The sequence below is a fragment of the Helianthus annuus genome, chromosome 9 (genome assembly GCF_002127325.2).
Source record: "Helianthus annuus cultivar XRQ/B chromosome 9, HanXRQr2.0-SUNRISE, whole genome shotgun sequence".
Taxonomy (NCBI): Eukaryota; Viridiplantae; Streptophyta; class Magnoliopsida; order Asterales; family Asteraceae; genus Helianthus; species Helianthus annuus.
This window is the reverse complement of record NC_035441.2, coordinates 111,400,335-111,423,137: the sequence shown is the minus strand read 5'-3', so window position 1 is coordinate 111,423,137 and position 22,803 is coordinate 111,400,335. Positions and strand designations below refer to the sequence as shown.

Below are 22,803 nucleotides of genomic sequence, written 5' to 3'. Positions count from 1 at the left end.
GAACCAAATCACCAACATTCTTAGACTTATGTTCACTAAGCGGAAAAGGTACCCTAACTTGTTTAGATTTATGACATATCTCACACGGACCATGTTGAACAGTGTTGATACCTAGACTTCCTTTTAAAACAGCCAGAACTTGATCTGAAGGGTGACCTAGCCTACTGTGCCACATATTAGACTTCAACACAGTATTAAAACAAGTATTCACAGAATTACCATATCTACCAATCATGTAAAGACCATTATCCTGTTTACCAATCACCAGGATTTTCTTTGATTTCAAATCCTGTAACATGCAATTGTCTTCATTAAATAACACAGCTATTCCATTATCTTTAGCAAGCTTATGAACAGATAACAGATTAACACTATAATCAGGCACATAGAAAACATCTTTTAAAACAACTCCATTAATCAATTTTAACTCACCAATTTTTATAACTCTTACACTAGTGCCATTAGGGTGACCAACAGTTAAACCGCATTCAGAAACGTCCACACAATTAAACATGTCTTTATCAGTTTTAATCATGTGTTGATTAGCACCAGAATCAACAATCCAATTATATTCAGTTTCAAAACTTAAACTACTAGAACAACACATATAACTACTAGTAAAATTAGACATATTGACCAACTTACCTCCCATATTTGACTTTATCTGCTCTCCCCCAGACTTTTCACCAACTAAACTTAACAATTTAGCTATCTGCTCAGAGGTAAATGGTATAGAAGATACAACAGGACTAGAACAAGCACCAGATACCAGATTTATTACTACCAGTAACAATACTAGAATTATTACTACTATTATTATTCCTAGCAACTTGTCCTGTATTTCTTTTTTTCATACCAGGGGGATATCCTATAATCTCAAAACAACGGTCAACTGTATGACCTAACATATTACAATGGGTACATTTCAAATTAGTATTAGGACCCCTAAAATTTCTTCTTCTGGAATCAAAATTCTGATTAGTTTTAGATACAAAAGACACACTCTGATTCTTTGACCCACTACTAGCAATCCTATGAGATTCTTCTCTAGAAATAATAGAAAAAGCAACTTTGACAGAAGGAAATGGCTCTCTGGTTAGTAGATTTGTTCTTACAGGTTGATATACGTCATCAAGACCCATAAGAAACTGCATTAATTTGATTAAAGTTGAGAAATCATTATAATCTTTAGCTGCTTGACAAGAACATGAAGGCAGATGCACCATTGCATCAAACTGCTTCCACATAGTTGTCAGTTTGTTATAATATTCAGCTACACTACTTCCATTTTGAGAAACACAGTTTATCTTTTTATAAAGATCATACACCACAGAGCCATCTACTTTATCAAAGGATTCTTTTAAATCTAACCATACTTCAGAAGCAAGTTTTGAAAAAACTTGCCCCAAAAACAATTCTTCACAAATAGAATTCAACAACCAAGTAATGACCACAGAATTGCATCTATCCCATTGGGTAGCCAGAACCTCATCATCTTTTGATCTTATTACCTTCCCATCTATAAATCCATATTTATTTTTAGCTTCTAAGGCTAATTTCATAGCATTTGACCAAACAGAATAATTTTCAGTACCTTTTAGTTTGATACTAACTATGGTCAGACTACTAGAGTCACTTGGATGAAGGTACAAGGGGGCTATGTCCAATTTACTTCTTAAGGTCTAAGAGGTACCTTCCTTATCACCCATGATAACAATACACAAGACAGCAACAAACAACAGATAACAGATCACAAAGAATAAAAAAAACAACAACAATCTAGGACGAAGCTGAGTCAGGGACCAGATTCCAGGTTCGTCACTCGATGGTGCCTGGACAAGCCTTTACTCAGGAGCCACTCCTAAACACAAGAATCAGATAATAACCAAGAACAAAAAATACACAGTAACAAACACAGATCAGACCAGATCTAGACAATCAAGAACAAACACAAAAGACCAAACAATGCAACAGATAACAAGTAAGACTCGATCAAGTGCCGGCCCGACTAGTCCGGTAAACAGAATGCCTAGACACAACAACCGAATGATGCAGAAATAAAAAATGTAAAGAAGAAACGAGAGGAACGATCTTACAGCGGGTGCAAGCAACTCCAAATAATATCAGATCTGTAGTTTTCTAGAACTACAAGACCTGATGTAGAACAGAAAAACACCTCGAGCCAACTGGTTAGTTTGCCCTGAACCTTCGAGGGTTACAGAGACTAACACAGCCGATAAGCCGGAAAGCAGATCAGAAGTCAGGAACCCTAAGTTAGGGTTCCGTTCAGCACCAAACAGTATATCACCAAGACACCACAGATCTAAGCAGATCTGTCACCAATCAAAAGTTTCCGAGCACAGAAACCCTAGACAACACAACAACTGCAATCAGAGAACACAAAATATAAAGCGGAAGAACACCAAACAATTAAAAATGATCATCAACAGGAGCACGACGGCTCTGATACCATGTGAACAATCATGATATGATGATCAATCAAACAGCAAAACAAGAGAATATAGCGACAAAATCAAGCGACAAAACTCTTATTAACCCAAACCAAAAATTTGCCCCCCAAGAACCCTTGATCTTACAACTGTAAGACCTGAAACGATACAGAGAATACAAACAGTGTCACAACGATCATCCACTGATGATCGTCAACAAGAAACAGCAATGAACTCTCAAGAAATACAGGCGAGAGTAGAGACATCAACCACTGCGATACAATTGCCTTAACAAACCCTAGAACTATACTAAAAGTGAAAGTGAAAATATGTGAGAGATTAATGTCCACAAATGAGCAGCAACTCCCTTTTTTATATCAACAGCCATAAGCAATTACATTCAGGTCCAAAACAATGGCTGAAGATGATCGTGGCCCCTGCAATATTACACAATACACCCTCAAGATATTTTTAATCAGTTGCAACAACTTGAACCAATTAATAACTTCTAGTAACAAACCATCAGTGAAGCCCAGTTCTCAAAAAAGCCCAATAAACAACAACTGGGTCCAGAACACGTGAACAGAATTCACAACAAGCCCAAAAGGATGACCAATGTTTTATAACATTTTATCAGGTTGAGATTGGAATGGACCCCACCTCACACTACCCTCTCTTTCTCTCTCATACCCTCCCTTCACTATTTCGGCAAGCCTACACTGATTTGGCAATGAAACCGAGCGGCAAAGGGGTCGGCGGCGGTGTTGCCGCGCGGCAAAACCCTTTGCCACTCCCCTTTGCCGCACCACTCCGGACACCCTAAGTTTTAAAGGTACGGATTGAAGGTTGATTTCAGATGATATTTTTATACCTATGATGGGTATAAGTTTTAAAGGTACGGATTGAAGTGATTAAACATGAATTTGTAGGTTTGGTACCAACATGGTTGTTTGGGTATGGGCATTGGGTCTAGGTCTTCTAAATTCATTTTTAAGTGATTTAATGTAGTCAATTGGGTGCCTATGGTTGAATGAGATTAGTTTGAGTTTGGCTGGTAATGAAAGTGGTTAAAGTGGCCAGTAGGTTATTCTAGTTAAGCCTTGTGCTTAAAGAATAACACATTAATTAGAATTTGATTAATTTTTAGGATATCAAATTATCATGGTGTGAACGTACAATTAGAGAGCTCAAGACACAAAGCAAGGACATTCTACTTCCCAAACTAATAAGGATAAATACAGAAGTTAATATTCACCCAATCCTCCCAAACTAAATATATATAGAGAGACATAGTGAAAAGGGTGTGAGATATTAGGATGTGGGAATAATGCGAGCCTAAATACACTAATCGACTCAAGGTGGTTTACAGGGACAAGCATAATATCAATAAACAACTAAATAGTGACAGGTACATGATTTCCCTTTAGGGTTCATATTATATAGCTTTGTTTTCCCGCGTAGTATATGTTCATTCAATTTTTTCGAGAAAGAAAAAAGTTAAATAAACAAACGAAGAGATGGACGGTTTGGCTTCTTGTAGTGGATCTCTTATATATATTTTTTATAGTATGAGAACCTATTTTTGTGATTATAGTGGGATAAGACTGTAAAAGACTAAGAGTGATTATTAAACAAAAGCATTTACACTTGTAATAATTAAACAAAGAATAATCTATATGCCTACGGTAAGTGGCAAATTAATGGCATCCTCGATGGAGGCACCATGAGTTTTATGCAATTTTAAGGATATATTTCTCTTCGATCAAACGATTTTTTATACATATAAAATGATTTTTTATAGCTCAGCGGCACACACTACCAATGAAGTTCATTGCCCATATGTGAAGCTGTAGTGGCGCGGGTTCGACCCTTGTGGTGCCCTGATCATGTGGATGGTGTGCAGAGGTAATTTGCTGGCATCATAACCCTTATGGGGTGGGATGATGAGTATCCTATGGCAGTACCAAGGACAGGGTTCCTTCCTAAACCCTTTTTTCTCCATCTAGCATCCCCTCATTTACTTTAGCTTAACAATTAATAACTTTCTTTCTCAATTTTCAGCACAACAATCATTAATCTATATAACTAACATACAATCACTAATATCAACACAAACATGTTACATGTTCCTTGGTAAAATTTATATAAATATCTTTATATTTGGGTTGATTTCGTGTCTAGTGTTTTGGTTAAAAAAAAATATTAGATACTTTAATATTATCATGGATCACTTCTTTACCCGGTTCACATGTGGGATGCTTAATACGAGAAACAACTATAAAATTGGCCCAATTATAAGCACCGAGTTATTAAGCACAAATCTGGCCCTTATTTTAGCCACATAAAAATTGGGCCTGCATCTTAAACCATCCTAAATGAAAAGTAAATTCCAAAATCATTTTGGGTTTAGGCTGTAGATCAGTCAAGTGAAGCTAGGAATAAAGTTGAGCTTGATCTTAAATTAGAGGTTGTTTAAAACAAGTTCACTGTAGTCACTTGATTTAACTTGTGTGCCAAATCTATCATGGGGAATCCGCGCGTTGCAGCGGAGTCGACAATATGGGGCGAGAACATAATTCAAATCTAAAAACGTTAAAAAATCGTATATACGTTGTGTGTGTATATATATAAAACCACTCGCGGTTTGCGGCTGCAACGTACGGGAAACCCTTATGATAAACAAGGAAACCCTTATGATAAACATTATATAATCTACTACAACATTTTTTATCTAGTGGGAAACCCGCGCGTTGCGGCGGAGTCAACAATTACATCTAAATTCTTAACTAACTTCTCTACAATTAAAAAACACATTTTAATTTTGGTTAATTGATTAGTCCTTTAGTTCAAATACACAAATACAATGGAATGTATTTTTGAATATATGTTCTTGATGAATGTGATGAGTTTATTATCCAGAAGGACATAAGGTTATTTTTTATTATTTATAAATAATATAATATCATCTTAAAATTTGATGGAATTTACCATTTTGTACACAGAAAATTCTTTATATAGTAATATAGATTAAATTCTTCGAAAAAAAAAATAGTACATGTTTAGTTAAATATCGCAACATGATAATTTGAAATTATCAACAGCCACATATCACATCGAACAAGTACAATATTTCTAAGATGAACTGAGTTATTATCCGTGATTTTTTTTTTTGTTGAAATATGATAAAATAAATTTATTTGTTTAGGACTCCTTTAAATGTAAAGTTAAACTCCTTAATTCAGATGTTTTAAAATTGGGGTAACTTTGTAGAATAGTAACCAAGTTTTAAAAATGTTCCAATTAGGTCACTCAAGTTTCAAAAGTGTTCCAATCAGGTCACTCAACATTCATTTTTCATAAAAGTTAAGGGTTTTTCATCCATTTCATAAGTAACCATGGTGATGTGGATTTTTGTTTCTTTTTTCTCTTTTATTTGATGCTAACTTTGAGTGATGACGTGAATTGTAACTTGTTTTTTAATTTTTAATGTAATTAAAGCGTTTTTATTTTTAATAAATATAATTTCATATATTAAAATAATCCGACCCCAACATCTTATTCTTCATTTTTTTCTTGACACATAGAAAAAAAAACATGACTCGATTTGAATGTTAAGTTATTAAATTGAGACAAAAACGATACGAGTGACCTAATTAGAACACTTTTGAAACTTGGTTACTATTCTGTGACATATTCCCTTTAAAATTTGATCCACTTTCTACAACTCGTGCATACGTTTCGAATTTGTTTTTATTTGTCGAGTAATTTAAGAGCTAAAGATCGTAGTTCTCGAACGAACATCCGAAAAGATTCTGGGCCTCAGGAGTCGGTATTTTTCTTCCAAAGATTATAGTACCAAGTACTTTCTGGCGAGCTCTAATATGATCAGATTTATAAGTAAGCATTTCTTGTAAAATATAAGCAACGATAAATCCTTCTAAAGCCCAAACCTCCATTTCTCCTACCCGTTGCCCCCTGGCCCTTCCTTTAAGGGGTTGTTGTGTAAGACGTGAATAACGCCCACTAGAACGCCCATGTATTTTATCATCAACTTGATGAATTAATTTCAAGATAAAAGGCTTTCCTATTATAACAGGTTGTTCAAAAGGATCCGCTCTTGCGATGCTTCTTCACCCCAGGTCACCAACTAGTGGAAGAGTCGAAAGCAGAGTAGAAACAAACCTTTAGTCACGTAGGGGCCCTTAGAGCGTTCTTTTGAGGATCTTAACTTAATCAGCAGAGGGGTGGAGTAATTCAATGCCAAGTGTTGGTTTTCAATTCCATTCTATTGAGGGATCAACAAGGACCAAGTGTTTTCTTCGTAGTTTACCCATGTAAAACGGTATGATGGAAAGCCGGATGTGGGGCTATTCATCTTCCCTTACGGGCTTATGGATCTAGTGGCTCGTCCCAGTAAACTACTACCTATACTAATTATACTAACTACTTAGTTATCGTCACTGGCTGCAGATCTGGCTTGGCTTGATAGCCTATTGAATAGGATGGAGGAAGCCTTGTCCCTAGCTTCTGAAACAAGAGAACGGACTGACTCTAACTAATCAACTCCTACTAACAAGAAGTGTAAGGGCAAACCTCGTCCTAGATTGGTATCAAGATGTAATGTAATGGTGTTCTTCCCGTAAGGTTATGTGTTGTGGGTTTAGTCATAATCATGCCCAACATCTTTTCTGAGGGCGTCATGGGCGCGAACACCACTACGGGTGGGCTCTGAAGAGGCGTGGGGGCGGGTTTGAGTGTTTTTTTATTTTCAACAAATCGTATTTAGCCACCTCAGCCTCAACCTAGAATACGCTAGTATGTTTCCATATGTTATAGCATGAAATAAAATAACTAGGATATTTAACCTAGTTAAATACTTAGGGGTTGTTTAGCAACTTCTGAATGGGTAAGTGCTAAACTAGTAAGAGGTCTAAACCATTAAGTATTGAACCAATAAGAGGTCTGAACCATTAAGAGCCAGTATAATGCTTAACCGTTCAGAGGCAAATGTCTGACCAATTCAGATAAGAGGTCTAACCATTCAGACTTAGTATAATGCTTAACCATTTAGAGGAAAATGTCTGAATAATTCAGACATCTGCTCGCGAAACAAACAATCTGAACCATTAAATGTTGAACAAGTAAGATGTCTAAACCATTAAGAGCCCCATTAAGAGCTAAACAAACAACCCCTTAGTCAAACAAATAAGGAATGTAAGTTGTGGCAACTGTGAACAAGTAACAACTAGAGGGACTAAAAATGAAGAATTGGGTTAAAGTTTCTACAGAATAGAATAGAATGTGATAATGATGTATAGCATGTGATAATGATGTATTTAATAGGGATAAGAAACTTCAGGATGTTTATGTGTGTGTGGTGAGTGTGTGTCGACACACATGAAGAATAGGGAGAGGAAAACCTCAAACAACCTTGAATCCAGGAAATTGATGGTGAAACTGAATGGAAATTTATGCATGAATAAAGAATTTGCATCATCTAGCTTTTGCAAACACGTGGTAAGTTATAGAAATTGATTTAATGATTTTGGTATAAATGGGTATGGGACCAATCTATGATCTTGTATGAAAACAAGCATGAGTATGTGATATTGTGATGGAATCACCAAAATGTAACTTGGATTATGAATAATTTTAAGTAATTTGATGTTTGAAGGTGAAACCCACTTGAAGTGGTGAAAGTGGCAACATAGGTGTGTCACCCATGTCCAATCCTTGTTCAAATCTTGATGTGTTATGTTGTATGTGATTGATTCTTATTAGTTAGATTGTGTATGGTATGGAAGTAATGTGATTTTAGTTATTATTGATGAATGAGAGCAAGAAGTAAGAAGTAAAGCATGAAATACTTGTACATTATGCTTAGATAATAGTACGAACACCGAGTGTTTAATGAAATGTCTAAATGAAAATAATATGTGAAATTGTATGCAAGTAATGGGTAAAAATGTATAGAATGTGAAAATGATGTATTTCATAGTAAACTAACATAAGAAGTGTGTTTTAGATATAGTTCATGTAGAAGATTTGATTTGTTAGTATGATGTGGTAGAAGTATGCTTTAGGAGTGGTACCTTATGCTTGAATGATGCAATGTACACAAGGTGTGATTGATTTCTTAAATATGATTATGAAGCAATTATGACGAATGTGAATGAATTAGGAAGGAGCAACGTTAGAATGATGAGTTGGGTTAGCTAATCATGGGTTGTGGTGCTACACGTAGGATTATGAAATACTAGTATGAATGGAAGTTGTTTATGTGTGTGCATATAATATAGGTGATCATGTGATAGTTTGTGTCTTAAAACATGAGTGTGAAATGTATATGGTGTTATTAGTATGGTCTATTACATCAACATGGAAATATGTTCCTAAGTTGGATGTTTGTATGCTTGACCGTTGACTTTCTGAAAAGTCAACAAATATGTTAATAGCATGGTTTGACTTATAAATAAGATTGTAGGATTAAGGAATAATCGTGTGATATGTGTTAGACTAATAACATGTTATGTATGATGAGGGATTGAGTTGTGTGGATGTTGAACAGTGTGATTGTTAAATCATGTCTTATGCATGTTAAATATTGACTAATGAAAATCAATGTAACTAAGGGTAAAAAATGAACGTGATATGAATGAACATACATATTAACCATGATATGGACCCAATGGCATGAAAGGATAGGAACCACATTAACGTAGACTCGAGCATGGAAGGTTAACAAGTCAAGATGAGGTAAAGAAGCAAGCACGAACACGAACGCTCGAGGTAAGTGATTCCCGACCTTAACTCCATGTATGTTAATGAATGTATATATATAAATATATGCAAGTGCATGGGAATCATGGAAGGATGAGTACATAATAACGAAATCAAGGCATGGAATGTGCTAACGGATCTAGTGTAGTATAATTATACTTGAATCCAAATAATAGGAAAACAGGAAGTCAAGGGCCAAACCGCGTCAACCAGCATTGTAGTAGTTCATATGACGGGTTAATGAGTCAGGGTTTTGGCTTAAAGAGCCAGTTGACTCCTTAGAGAAATTTAAATGAGTAAAGGGTTTTGGCTTAAAGAGACTGCTGACTCTTTAGAGAAATTTAAATGAGTCAGGGTTTTGGCTTAAAGAGCCAACTGACTCTTTAGAGATATTCAAATGAGTTAGGTTTTGGCTTAAAGAGCCAGTTGACTCATCAAACAAGTCATCTATATGTATGTAGGTGTGTACGTATAAAATATGCATGTATATGTGTGGATAGAATGGTATGTATGGATGTATTGGGATTCAATATATATGTATGGATGTATGGTAAGCAGGTACGTATGGCTTTAATGGTATGATAGTAGATGAAAACCATGTATGCGTATGAGTAGAAACGAATACGTGTTTAGGTTGTATGTATGGGTTTTGTATGGGTGAATGTTTATGGCTAGGTTTTGTAGTTGGAATGCGTTAGGATGTAAGAGGTATGTGAAAGTTTGGATTAGATAATATGTATGCCTGTTTGGAACTATGAGTATACGAATGAGCGAGACTTGCATGTATGTTTGTGTGGTGTTAATACCTATGAGTATTCATGATGCTAATCCGGGTTGTTTTTTAGAATGAAACGAAGTGCAGGTACGTTATAATTGGCTCATTGAATGGTAGACACCGAGATGAAAATGTCTGAATTCCAAACGAGAACTAAATGGAATGTACATGAGAATAGGATGTGACGTGAACATTTAATTATGTATGTGGCGACTGCAGGTCGCACAGAGTTACAGATCATCATCATGAAGTGTAAGCAGTTGAAGACCGAGTCAAAGAACATGGATTGTACGGGAGTGTGGTCACGTAGTTTAGTAAACGTATGTTATGTTTTATTTCTTAATTGAGAGCAAAGATTGTATTTATTGTAAAAGAGTCAGTTTAAAATAGACCTTCATGTATAGCATAATTATACCCTTATACAATTAGCAACTTGGGTTATGTCTAATTTGTTTAAAAGTCACACCTCTTTAATTTGGGTTATGTCTAATTTGTTTAAAAGTCACACCTTTTAATTTGGGTTATGTTCAATTTGTTTAAAAGTCACACTCTTTAATAACACAAAACACACACCCTTTAACTTGGGTTATGTCTAATTTATTTAAAAGTTACACCATTTAATATCACAAAACATACCCTTTCAAAAAGTTTCACCCTTTCATATATTAAGGCACACTCTTTCATAATTATATTATCTATATATAGAGTTGCGTTTGACAGCCGTAACCGCTCAAATATAATGCAATGTAAAAAATTACGTTAATATAATACTATTAACTTAGGCTAAGGATAATGCTAATATTTAATAAAACGGTGTGAAGTTTAAAATAGACCTTCATGTATAGCATAATGTTTATAACAAAAAGAAATTTTAAGGTTCGTATTTTCCGATGCGTCTTTTAGTTTAAACGTGTTAGGGTCTTACATTATGGCGTCCCAAACACCACCCCGTGGGCGCTATTGTGGTGGTGGTGGGGGTGGGGGGGGGGGTTATGGAGGGGCTCGCCAGACTGATCATGAGCGCTATGAAGGAGACTTGGCGAGAGCACATGCATATCCAATCAAATCTCTTTATTTTTTAATTTCTTTTTTCTTATTTTTTATATAGTTAAAAAGGCTTTAAAGGAAGTATTATCTAACACCGTGCAAGTTAACGATAAAACCTATTGTTTAGTAGCGCATACGTAACACTGATGTAACGTTACCACTCAATCTAATAAAGCCCCACAAGACTTTCTTTAGAGCCCGTTCTATCAAACCCACTTTTTTAATCTTAAAGCCCACTTTAGGAAAGAGTATAATTCCACGGGTGATACTATACACACCCCCCCTAATTCCTGATTACACCCCCCCTATAAAAACATCATATCCATCAATCATTGGTTTTTGTTTTTAGTCTTTTTTGTCTTTTTTTATTTTATTTTAGAGCCTTATTTTATTGTCTTTTTTATATTTTTGTTATTATTATTATTATTATTATTTACTATTAGTCTTTGAACAAATAAAAATAGAAAAAAAGCTTCAAACTTTATCACAATAGATCTGAGCCCATATGGACACAAAAATATAAAAAGACAATAATAATGAGCCGTGCAAATAGTAAATAATAATAATAATAATAACAAAAATATTTTTTTAGTGAACACAAAAAGACAAATAAAAAACACAAACTGGTCATACATCCAAATAATTTCCATATTTTTTATTTTATTTACTATCTCATGGTGATATAATAATGAACACAAAAAGCTCATATGAGCCGTGCTATTATTGCTGCAAGATATTAAATAGTGATCTATTTATGTTTGAGAAAGCTATACTTGAGAATCCATATTTTTAACACAAAAAGCTCATATGAGCCGTTCTATTATTCCTAATGAACACCAATTGGTGGCAGAGTTGACGGGTATCTAGAGACTAATGATTTTGTTGGTTACATCAGTCCAGACGTGAACTATCAAGTGCCTGGTGAAACAAGTCCGTTCATAAATCAAGATATTTACGGAAAAAAACCATTCAAGGACGATCCTGGTGAACCAAGTCCGTTCATGACACAAGATACAGACGGACAAGGTTTTTTTACCAACCTTTTAATCACACCGGGATATGATTTCATGGGGTTGAACCAAGATATTGTCGGACAAAGTTCTTTCGCCAACTCTACAAGTGCGCCAGGCTATGACTTCATGGGGTTGAACCAAGATCAAGCATCACAGGTGATACACAACTATATTCCTCTAATTCCAAAAATATTCCATGCGTATGTTACACGCATACATAACGTGTTAGGTGATGGAAATTGTGGGTTTCGGGCGACAGCTTCTGCTCTCGGGTACGGTGAAGATGAATGGTTATTTATCCGGAGATCACTGATGGAAGAGCTACTCGAGTTTAGAAATAAGTACACTAAGGCTTTCTTAGGCTCATTCAAAGATGTGTTCACGTCCTTGGCTTGGTCAGGATCGGGGTTTGCACCTGAAAAACACTGGATGATTATGCCAGAGGCAGGATTCTTGATTGCGAACAAGTTTAATGTGATCGTTCATTTTTTATCTCAAGAAAAAAGAAACAGTTCTACTTGTTTTTCGCTTTGGAGAGGCCCTCACGAGTTCCCAGAAAAAAAAAATAATTACAATTGCACACGTGAATGGTAACCATTTTATAATGGTAGAATTGCAAGGAGAGTATCCAATTGCCAGCACAAACAACCTATGGAAATTAATGAGAGAAAATGATGCAGTTGGCTGGGAGAATATATTTGAATCACGTCAAAATATGTATAAGTCTTGGATAGCACAACCTGCTACATTTGGAGGGAGTATAGATTAAACCTCGGTATATAAATTATTAAATGATAATAATTTTGTAAAAAAGTACTTATTTTTATATAGCTTTTGTTACAGCTATAAATATAATTTGATAAATTATAACAATAAAAACTAATAATAAATACTATATCATAAAAACAACAATAATAATAATAATAATAATAATAATAACTAATTAATAAACAAATACAAACAAATACTAAATAACTAATAATTAAATAAATGAATAAAAAAAAGACAACAAAAAGACAAAACAGGCTAAAAACAAAAACCAAATGATTGATGGATGTGATGTTTTTAATAGGGGGGTGTAATCAGGAATTAGGGGGGGTGGGAATAGAATGAGCCTAATTCCACACGGTGTGTGAGAGTTACGTGTTATAATAAAAAAATATATATGTATGTATATGCACACCACAAAAATATATATTGAAAATACTTGAGAAAAACGAGGATGATGTTGGGCCCAACATTCAACGCCACTCCAATCGTCTTCCTTCCGATTTCCCCTAATCTACGGATCCCCACCTAACCATGGCTTCAGCGATCTTCAATCAACCATGCCTTTCATCACCATCATCATCATTAACACTACCCAAAATTGCTAGAAAACCCCTCATTTATGCTTCTTTATCCCCCTCTCACATTTCATGCTCAAGAACCCCAATCACTCGTTCCTTAACTCTGGGTTTTACTCCATTTTCTACTTGGAATGGCCTCAGGAGAACTGGGTTCTCACTCTCACTGCAATCTTCCAAATTAGGTATCCAATTAGATGTCACTTGTTATAGGTTTTGTTGCCAATATTGCTGTACTTTGGGCTTGTTTTAATCTTGAAATATATGGTCAATTTTGTTTGAATATGTGATGTTTGACTTTTTAAAGTCAAAGTTTATGTTTTTAAGTCTTGATTGATTGCAGAAAAGAGAAAGAAATGTAAAGGGAAGGGTGTGTATGCATCTTTGTTTGGAGTTGGGGCTCCTGAAGCTTTAGTGATTGGAGTGGTGGCTCTGTTGGTTTTTGGCCCTAAAGGTCTTGCTGAGGTCAGTTGACTTTTTGTGTGTGTATTAGCGGCAGCAAAGCTATCAAAATGATTATTAATTTATTAGGGGGAGGGGGCGGTCCGTTATGGACTCCCCATCACGAGTGATATAGTATCACTGACACCGCCGCCTCCATGTTGGTCACGAGTGATAGGAATAACTCGTTGATTATATAACGCGTTGAACATACTGATGAATGAATGTGTATGACTTGTACATTGTGTATTAATACTTGTACATTGGAATCCCATCACTAGTGATACCACCCCCACTACAATTCTATCACTAGTGATAGAATATTGGGTGATGACATGGCATGATTTGATTGGATATTGGGAGTGATAGAAATCTATCACTAGTGAACCCCCCTCCCCCCTTATGCTAATAACTTATTTCCATTAATGGGCGTCTCTTATTTAGCTGCAATGTTTTTAAATTTGGAAAAAAAATGGTCAGCTCAAATGACTTTTTTCAACTACCTTACTCTCATCCAAACACGCTTAACTGTGGAGCGCTGCTTGCATCCACAGTCAACAGCGGCGAAGCTTGAGATTTCCAACCGGGGGTCGAAGACGTATATACAAAAAATTTCTATAAAACCGGGGGGTCAAAAACGTATATACCCAAAATTTTCTATACGAAAACTACATACTCTCCACTACTGAGTGAAAAGTTCAGGGGGTCGGCTGCCCCCTCCCGCCCCCACAAAGCAACGCCCTTGACAGTCAATGCGGCAAAAACGTGTTGGTGGTATTTGAGGTCTGGCATTTTTTAGGAGCCCGACGTCTCTCTTCTCTATGGCCCGATGTGGGATTTGTCTTGGATGTTACATTATAAAACTTCATGCCTAGCTTATAAGTTATAACCAACTTGATTTTGTATGATAACTTTTTTTTTGTGCTGCTGTTTAACACATCTGCATTGCAGGTTGCAAAAAATTTGGGAAAAACTCTGCGTGCGTTTCAACCAACCATCAGGGAACTTCAGGTAATGCGATTTACCTTGATTTTACATAAATAAAAAAAAATAAAAAACAGAATCGGTTTTTTTTCAAACACTCACAACTGACTTTACGCCCGTATTCAAGTTAAGATGAGGTATCGATTCATATCCACGAGACTTTTATATTTTGATTAGAATAGAAAGTTAGAAACTACATATACTAATATAAAGCACACTTTACTTCATAATAGGAAGTATCAAGGGAATTTAAGACCACACTTGAAAAGGAAATTGGTCTCGATGAGCTTAAGAATCCGGTACAAGGAAATTACACTTCCAACACAGTCAGACCGCCTCCCGATACCCTTCAGAATTCTCAGTTAACAGAAACACCGCCTGCCGCCACCGCCACCACCGAAGATTCCGAGGCAACCACAACAACTCCTGCTGACGGTCCGGAGGATTCCCAGGAAACTGTAACAACCTCTGATGTCAGCCCGGTGTATTCCCAGGAATCAGTGACCACCTCTGATGTCAGCCTGGAAAATTCCCAGGAATCAGTAACCACCTCTGATGTCAGCACTGAGGATTTGCGGGAAACAACTGCAGATCCTGCTGTCACCATGGAGGATTCTCAGCCTACAGTTGACACCAGTAAGTCCTCTTAAATAACTTAAATACCAATGTTTTTTGTATGACGAAATGAAATTATATGAAGTTGGCAATTTCGAACCGTTTAAGGGGTAAAGAGGTAAATTCGGGCCATACATTTCACTGGGTCAAAATAGCTATAATGTAAACTTATCGAATGAGTCAAACCGGTGCCAAGTCACCAAAGTGTTTTTAAAATAATATAGTTTTTAATCATATTTGACATGTTAATGTTTATCATGCTTAAGAGAAAAAGTGTTCTGTGGGTCAGCCGACCCTGCTCGACCGACCCCCTATGACTTGTACTAAAAGCTACCTCTTTTGATCCACCCATTTTGTGATCCAGCAAACGGGTCGACTTCAAGCAAAGCATATACAAGTGAAGACCTTTTAAAGATCACAGAAGAACAGCTGAAAGCAGTTGCTTCTCAGCAGCAGGAAGATCAGCCCTCATCTCCTGACAGCCCCAAAAGCGAGATCTGAAAATTTTAAAGGAAATGCCAGTTAGTTTTGATCAGAAGACAAGACGACGGAGTTGACTTTGTAGAACCAAGTCAACTTTAGAAATTTAATTTGTGAGTTTATTTGCTATTGAAAGGAACAGGCTAGGAAGTTGTTAGGATGTAAGATTTTGTTTTCTGTAATCGAGCAATTTGTTGTTGTACACTTAGCCGATTCTTATTGTTCAATTCATATGTATTGTCATTTCATCCACATATTTGTTCCATGCTAGTCTAGCGAATTGAGGTGGTTCAACCATTGTTTTGAAAACTGCTGGCTGGCGAAACCGGTTTAAGCCTGGTTCGGTAAGTATAGGTTGAAATGACCGATTATGTCAAACACATGTAAATCGAAGAAGGTAGGAGCCGGGATGGTGGGGATGAAGACAACAACAACGACCGCTAGGGCTTGCAGATTGACGGTTTAGTAGAAAAGAAACACATGTAATGTCGAGGATGCTTTTGTTAATCCCTCAAACTCACCAGAAAAGACGACACTCTCTTGGTTGGTTTTCTCTTCCGACTTCTTGAAATCAAGAGACTCTTTTTTGACAAAATTTGGTCCTATAATGTTGCAAATTTTAATAATAAAATATCTTACTCTAAACTCCAAGGGTATGTTTGAAAAATTCGGTACCGGTGCCCAGTACCAAATGCTCATCTCTAGTTTTAGGGGCATGCAATCGCGTATGCCAACTATACTAAGAATTATTAACTGGCCTACTGTGTTCAGTTTGTTCTTTATTACCTTTTATTTGCAAGTAATTAAAACATTTATATGTTCATCGTGTAATTTACCCTTTTTAGCCTTCTTATTAAAATTTTATTCAATTGCTTTAAGTAGTTAGTTGATATATAATAAACATATTAGATACTACTAGGGGTGAGCAAAAGACAAAACCCGACCATTACCCGACCCGACCCGAGAATCGATCAAAGATATAATAAATAACCGATTCACTACCTTAAATATGGGGTCGGTTCTGGGTTTCTATGTAATCGGGTTTGTCGGGTACTAAGTATAAGAACCGACCCGACATATTTCATTTTTGAGCATGTTTTGTTACGAACTTGGGAAGAAACACAAACCATCCGATGATGAAGAAACACAACATTCTCCTTGATTTCGGCCTTATACACGTTTCAATCTATGTTTATGTTTCAATCCATTAACGGTGGTGAGTTATTTCTTTTTTAATTTTCATTCAAATGTTATTGATAATCATGCCTAATTTGAACTTATTTGACCAAGCAAGTATAATATGTTTGTTGTATATTAAGTAGTTTTGTAATGGTGGATACAAATTTGCAAGTATTTCATGCTTAATGGGGTGTTTACGTTTCAATCTAATGTTTATTATCCATGATTAATCTCTTTGCACACCAAGTGTTCAATAATGTGTCCTAGTGAAAAATTTGACGAAACATATTACCAAAGGTTGTTATTTTTGATAAATTGCACTACCAAAAGTAGATAAAACCTTCTAACAAAAATTTATAACTTAAACATCCAAAAATTCAAAAAGTATTGCGTAATTCACAGTAGCAGCCAAGAAGTTGACTGCAAATTCAATGTAGATGGTTTCTTTCTCTATTTGAATGTATCTGTGGACTTTATGCCGCCGTTGTATGTTATATATTTTAGGGATTCAAGCCCCAATCGCTACTGGGCTATGGCCTATCTTTTTTAATTAGCACTTTAGTTCGGTCCATAGGTACAAGTCGGGTTTCACCATGAAAAGAACCGAGAACCGACCCGACCTGATTTTATATGAAAAATTGGAACCGATCTAAATACCTATCTAGTTGGGTTCGGGTCGGGTTGGGTATATTTTCGGTTCGTTTCTCGGCTCACCCGTAGATACTACCATGTTTAAAAGAAAATCTAATTTAATACATCTTTTTGAGCATTTGAGTTTTCTCTGCTGTGGTGAGTATCCGTACCACAACGAACCAATGTTATCGATCTGAATTAGTTTCTTTTTTACAATTATGTTTGGTTCAACGTTTTAACATTTTTTGGTTTGGTAAAATGGTCTCGCCGCAGCATGTTCTAAAAACTCATTATGTAGAAAAATATAATGTTTTTGACTCTCACTCGTTATATAGAAAAATAAAACGTTTTTGAGTCTCAATTGGACTTTACCCGAATTAATTGAGACACGATGATGTTTTAACTTAGCCCAGTTAGCACAGAGAAAATGAGCCAATGAGGTAGTGATGGAGTGGTTGGGGAAAGAATTAGTGTTCCTTGCGATCGAGGTTCGATTCCCACTCTTATTATTTTCTGCGGCATTCAGGTGAAGAGCGAATACGGGTGACGTTGGTTCGACTTGGATGGGAAGCGAGATTTTTTTGATTATTCCACTGTTGGGTTTCTGCGCGCCTGGAGAGAACGAACATCTGAGGCCGTTAAAAAAAGAAAAAGCACATGAAAAAAGAAAAGTTATAACAAGTTACAAACTTTACCTTGAAACCGAAACCAAAACCCTAGACCCTGAGCTTATAAAACCCCCCAAGTCGCCATTCCACACTTCCCTTTCCCTTAAACCCTAAACTTCCAAATTCAAACCCTCTTCAACTAGTAACCATGAGAGCTCCAATGAGAGGAGGAGGTACATTACTTACTGCAATTGTATCTGTTAGATAGGACAGAGGAATTTTCATAAAATGTTTGTGTCTTGATTGTTGTGTGTATTAGGGTTTATAACTATAATTACACAATTTGATTTACAGGACGAGGCGGAGGAGGTTTCAGCGGTGGCCGCGGAGACGGAAGCGGTAGAGGGGGTAGAGGAAGGGGAGGATTCGGTGGCCGCGGAAGAGGCGGCGCCGATATGACGCGTGGCGGTGGCAGAAGTGGCGGAAGAGGTGGCGGTAGAGGACGCGGTGGTGGCCGGGGCGGAAGAGGCGGTGGAATGAAGGGTGGAAGTAAGGTTGTAGTTGAGCCACATAGACATGAAGGTGTGTTTATTGCTAAGGGGAAAGAAGATGCTCTTTGCACTAAGAATATGGTGCCTGGAGAAGCTGTTTACAATGAAAAGAGGATCTCCGTTCAGGTATTAAACTTGATGAATATTTGTATATTTTAGGTGAATGTAATTGTTGAAATTAGTTTAATGTTTTGTGATCAGAATGAAGATGGGACAAAGGTTGAATACAGAGTATGGAATCCATTTAGATCAAAGCTTGCTGCTGCTGTTCTTGGTGGAGTTGACAATATTTGGATGGTATAATCACATTTCAAGAAACATTATTAGTAAATAAAAGAGTTAAATGCCATTTTAGTCCCTGTGGTTTGACCATTTTGCTAGTTTAGTCCAAAGGTTTGAAATGTTGCCATTTTAGTCCAAATAGTTTCAAATGTTGCCATTTTAGTCCATTGGGTTAACTTCATTCATTTCTTCTGTTAACGAGAATGGCAATTTGGTCATTTTATATGGTCGAATTGCCCTTCTAGGTAACCGAAATACATATAAAATGACTGAATTGCTCTTCTCGTTAACAGAAAAAATGAATGAAGTTAACCCAGTGGACTAAAATGGCAACGTTTGAAACTATTTGGACTAAAAAGTCAACGTTTCAAACCTTTGGACTAAACTGGCAAAATGACCCAAACCACAGGGACTAAAATAGCATTTAACTCCAAATAAAACTATCATATGATAAGTTTATATTGGTTGTTCTTTTGGTTTAGAAACCTGGCTCAAAGGTGCTATACTTAGGAGCTGCTTCTGGCACCACTGTTTCTCATGTGTCTGATCTTGTTGGACCAGTAAGTAGTTACATTTTGCTTTTGTAAATGATGAGTTTTTGGTTATGATTGTAACATTTGGTGGATGGTAATTTACTTATTAAGTTTTATGTTATTTAGGGTGGAGTTGTGTATGCTGTTGAGTTTTCTCACAGAAGTGGTAGGGATTTAGTTAACATGGCTAAAAAGAGAACAAATGTGATCCCTATTATTGAGGATGCTAGACATCCTGCCAAGTATCGGATGCTTGTTGGTATGGTTGATGTTATCTTTTCTGATGTTGCTCAACCTGATCAGGTTTGTTTTTAACTTTTTTAAGATCTTTATGCTTAGATTTTGGTTTATTTGTTCGCGTTCAGTTTGTCCAGCGTTGTTAAGCTACATACTTTTAAATTGGTTTCTTGTCATATATTTTTATGATTTTATTTGAATTCTACATAGATTTGAACTTTGAATTTATCATCTCTCTTTTTTGGTGCCACTCTTTGGTTTTCGTATTTTGTAATAAGTTTTGAAAAATTCTTACTCTGTTATATTTTAACAACTATTTAGTAGTTTTTACAATATTTTGTTTTCAGCATGTTTTATATTTGTTGTCTATTGGTTTTGGCATGGTTTTAAAAAACGCCTGAGGCGTGCGCCTCCAGGCGCGCCTCGAGGCGAAACGGCCAAAAAACGAGTCTGAGGCACGCCTCATGGGGTTTTAGGCGCTAAGAAAGGCTGCGCCTCAGGTGTGCCTCATGGGATTTTCATAGTTGTTTATGATGTTTTTGACTTTTTGTGTCAATTTCAAGCATTACATGTCTTTTTTATGTATATGTTTTTGATGAATCTGATGATGAAATTAGTTAGTATTATTATTTTTATAATATATATATTTTTTATGTTTATTTATTAATACTGCCTCGGCCTTGCGCCTCGTTTCGCCTCGAGGCTTGCGCCTCGTGAGGCGAAGGGAAAACGCCTCGAAACTCGTTTCCGTTCTTTTAAACCTTGGGTTTTGGATAAGCCACATATGATGAACTACTCGGATTCCCCTTCAGGACATTTGGATGACGCAAAACCGAGTTTCTGATGTATCTATTGGCTTCTGTTTTTTGTATTTACATCTGTGTCGTTTTAGTTTTCGTAAAAGATCATTATTATATCAAGTTTTTATTTTTTAGTACACGATGAACCAACTCGTATTCCTATCAAAACAACCTGGTGATGCAAATTATAGTTTTTATTTATTTTTAAAACTCTCATGGTTTATCTGTGTCTTTGCAGGCTAGAATTCTAGCGCTGAATGCATCTTATTTCTTGAAAGCCGGAGGCTACTTTGTCATATCCATCAAGGTTTGTAAATCTTTGGCATGTTGTTTTTAGTGATTTTATAATGTTATTTGTTTGGTAATTAATCATTGTTTTTGGTAACATTGTAGGCTAACTGCATAGACTCCACTGTTCCTGCTGAGGCCGTATTTGCTTCAGAGGTGAAAAAGCTTCAGGCAGAGCAGTTCAAACCCATGGAGCAGGTGACTCTTGAGCCCTTTGAGAGAGACCATGCGTGTGTCGTTGGAGCCTATCGTGTTCCAAAGAAACAGAAACCTGCATCATAGGTGCTTACCTGCTTTTGTTTTGTGTCACCGGTGAATGTATGGGTTTTTTTGATTTAGTTTTGCTTGTTATTTTGAGTGTTCATTTATGTAGTAGAATACAAATTAAAAGTTTAACAGCAATTTATGGTTCATTTGCATCAACCAATTATGTCAAAGAAACAGAAACCGGCATCATAGATGCTACTGTGTAGATGGTTAAAACCGGCATCATGAAGGAGTTAGAACATTCACCGTGCCACCACCCCTCACCACCGACCCCACTTCACCTGCATGCACACGACTGCCTCTACTTCATCCTCGCCGCCACTTTCACTATTGTCGATACCATTGGGATGGTGATGGAAATGGTGACAACAAAGACTAATATGTGGGGTTGGTAGAGACATCGATGACGAGTAGGGGTGTGTGTGGGGTCAAAATAAGACCGAAACCGAAATATAAAAAAAATCAAAACCAAAGACCAGAGTGATATATGATGGATCAATTTCGATCTTTCTAGGATGACAAGAGGGGACTTAGGTTGTGACCGATAGATTGAGTTTTGTTGAGCCATTTAGATTTTTTATTAATTAAATAGTCAAAATTTTCAACAAGTGTGTGTTTATTTTATTATAATAATTTTAATAAGAAATACATTTATAATAAATAAATCAAATTCATGTATTTCATTATTTGACTTCACATACTTTGTTTCAACACATACAAATTTAGACTTAAAACCAACGAATTTAAACTTGATGATTTATTATAGGTTTATAAAAAAACATCATAAAGACTTGCTTTTAGTGCCCAATAAATTGGACATTCCATAAAACTAACATCTTCAACCACCTCGATGAAGCTCCAATAAATTGCTTTTAGTTCCCCATTTAATCGGTTTTAGGTTATACATCCGCTCAATATTTCTTCCTTCCTATGACTTCACTGACTAAGATGGGTTTTTATAACTTGAGCCAGGTGGATAGGTTTTGGGTGCTACTAAATGTACTTTCTCTCCTCTCACATACTTACGAGTAGGGTCCCTCATTTTTTCTCCTACCCCTAAGACCATGTGTGGTGGTAGAACACTATAATGCCCCCACCATGGGGCGTTTTGCGCCATGTGGCGTCCTAGTCAGCAAGGGGGCATTATAGCAAAAGTGGTGTAGTGGTGAAGAATTATAATGCCCATATTATTTTTAATGAAAAAAAAAAAAGTGAAAAGCATATGTCAGACAAAAGCTTGAAAAGTGATTGGAGGAACAAGTTTGAAAAGTAAAGGTGAGCCACAAAAGTCAAAAGCATGGCAGAGATTTGGGCGTTTAAATAAAAACGCCGGCCCCTTTTTTTTTCGAAAATAACGCCTGAAAACGCCCCCTGTAATGGGGGGTTGGGCGTTATAGGGCGTTTTAGGGCAAAAATTTTTAAAAAAAACGCCCCATTACGCATGGTCTAAGGAAGTGGAAGTTGGAATGTCCAATTATCTGGTTGATTTCCTTC

The 22,803-nt window shown here is 36.3% G+C and overlaps 2 protein-coding genes and 1 non-coding gene across 3 annotated transcripts; all 3 read left to right on the top strand.

Moving 5' to 3' along the window:
- Positions 1-13,218: 13,218 nt before the first annotated feature.
- On the top strand, positions 13,219-16,183 carry LOC110878118 (sec-independent protein translocase protein TATB, chloroplastic). Its single transcript, XM_022126377.2, has 5 exons — positions 13,219-13,596; positions 13,755-13,876; positions 14,804-14,863; positions 15,070-15,472; positions 15,816-16,183. Exons 1-5 carry the CDS (start codon positions 13,368-13,370, stop codon positions 15,950-15,952), a joined length of 951 nt encoding a protein of 316 aa, XP_021982069.1. The 5' UTR covers positions 13,219-13,367; the 3' UTR covers positions 15,953-16,183.
- A 2,247-nt stretch (positions 16,184-18,430) lies between these two features.
- Positions 18,431-21,465, top strand: LOC110878119 (rRNA 2'-O-methyltransferase fibrillarin 2). Its single transcript, XM_022126378.2, has 7 exons — positions 18,431-18,584; positions 18,706-19,028; positions 19,104-19,199; positions 19,667-19,744; positions 19,844-20,020; positions 20,993-21,061; positions 21,148-21,465. Exons 1-7 carry the CDS (start codon positions 18,560-18,562, stop codon positions 21,322-21,324), a joined length of 945 nt encoding a protein of 314 aa, XP_021982070.1. The 5' UTR covers positions 18,431-18,559; the 3' UTR covers positions 21,325-21,465.
- Positions 20,733-20,802, top strand: LOC118482537. The gene has a single exon (XR_004868571.1). It is a non-coding gene; the product is annotated as a small nucleolar RNA snoR60 (small nucleolar RNA).
- Positions 21,466-22,803: the final 1,338 nt, after the last annotated feature.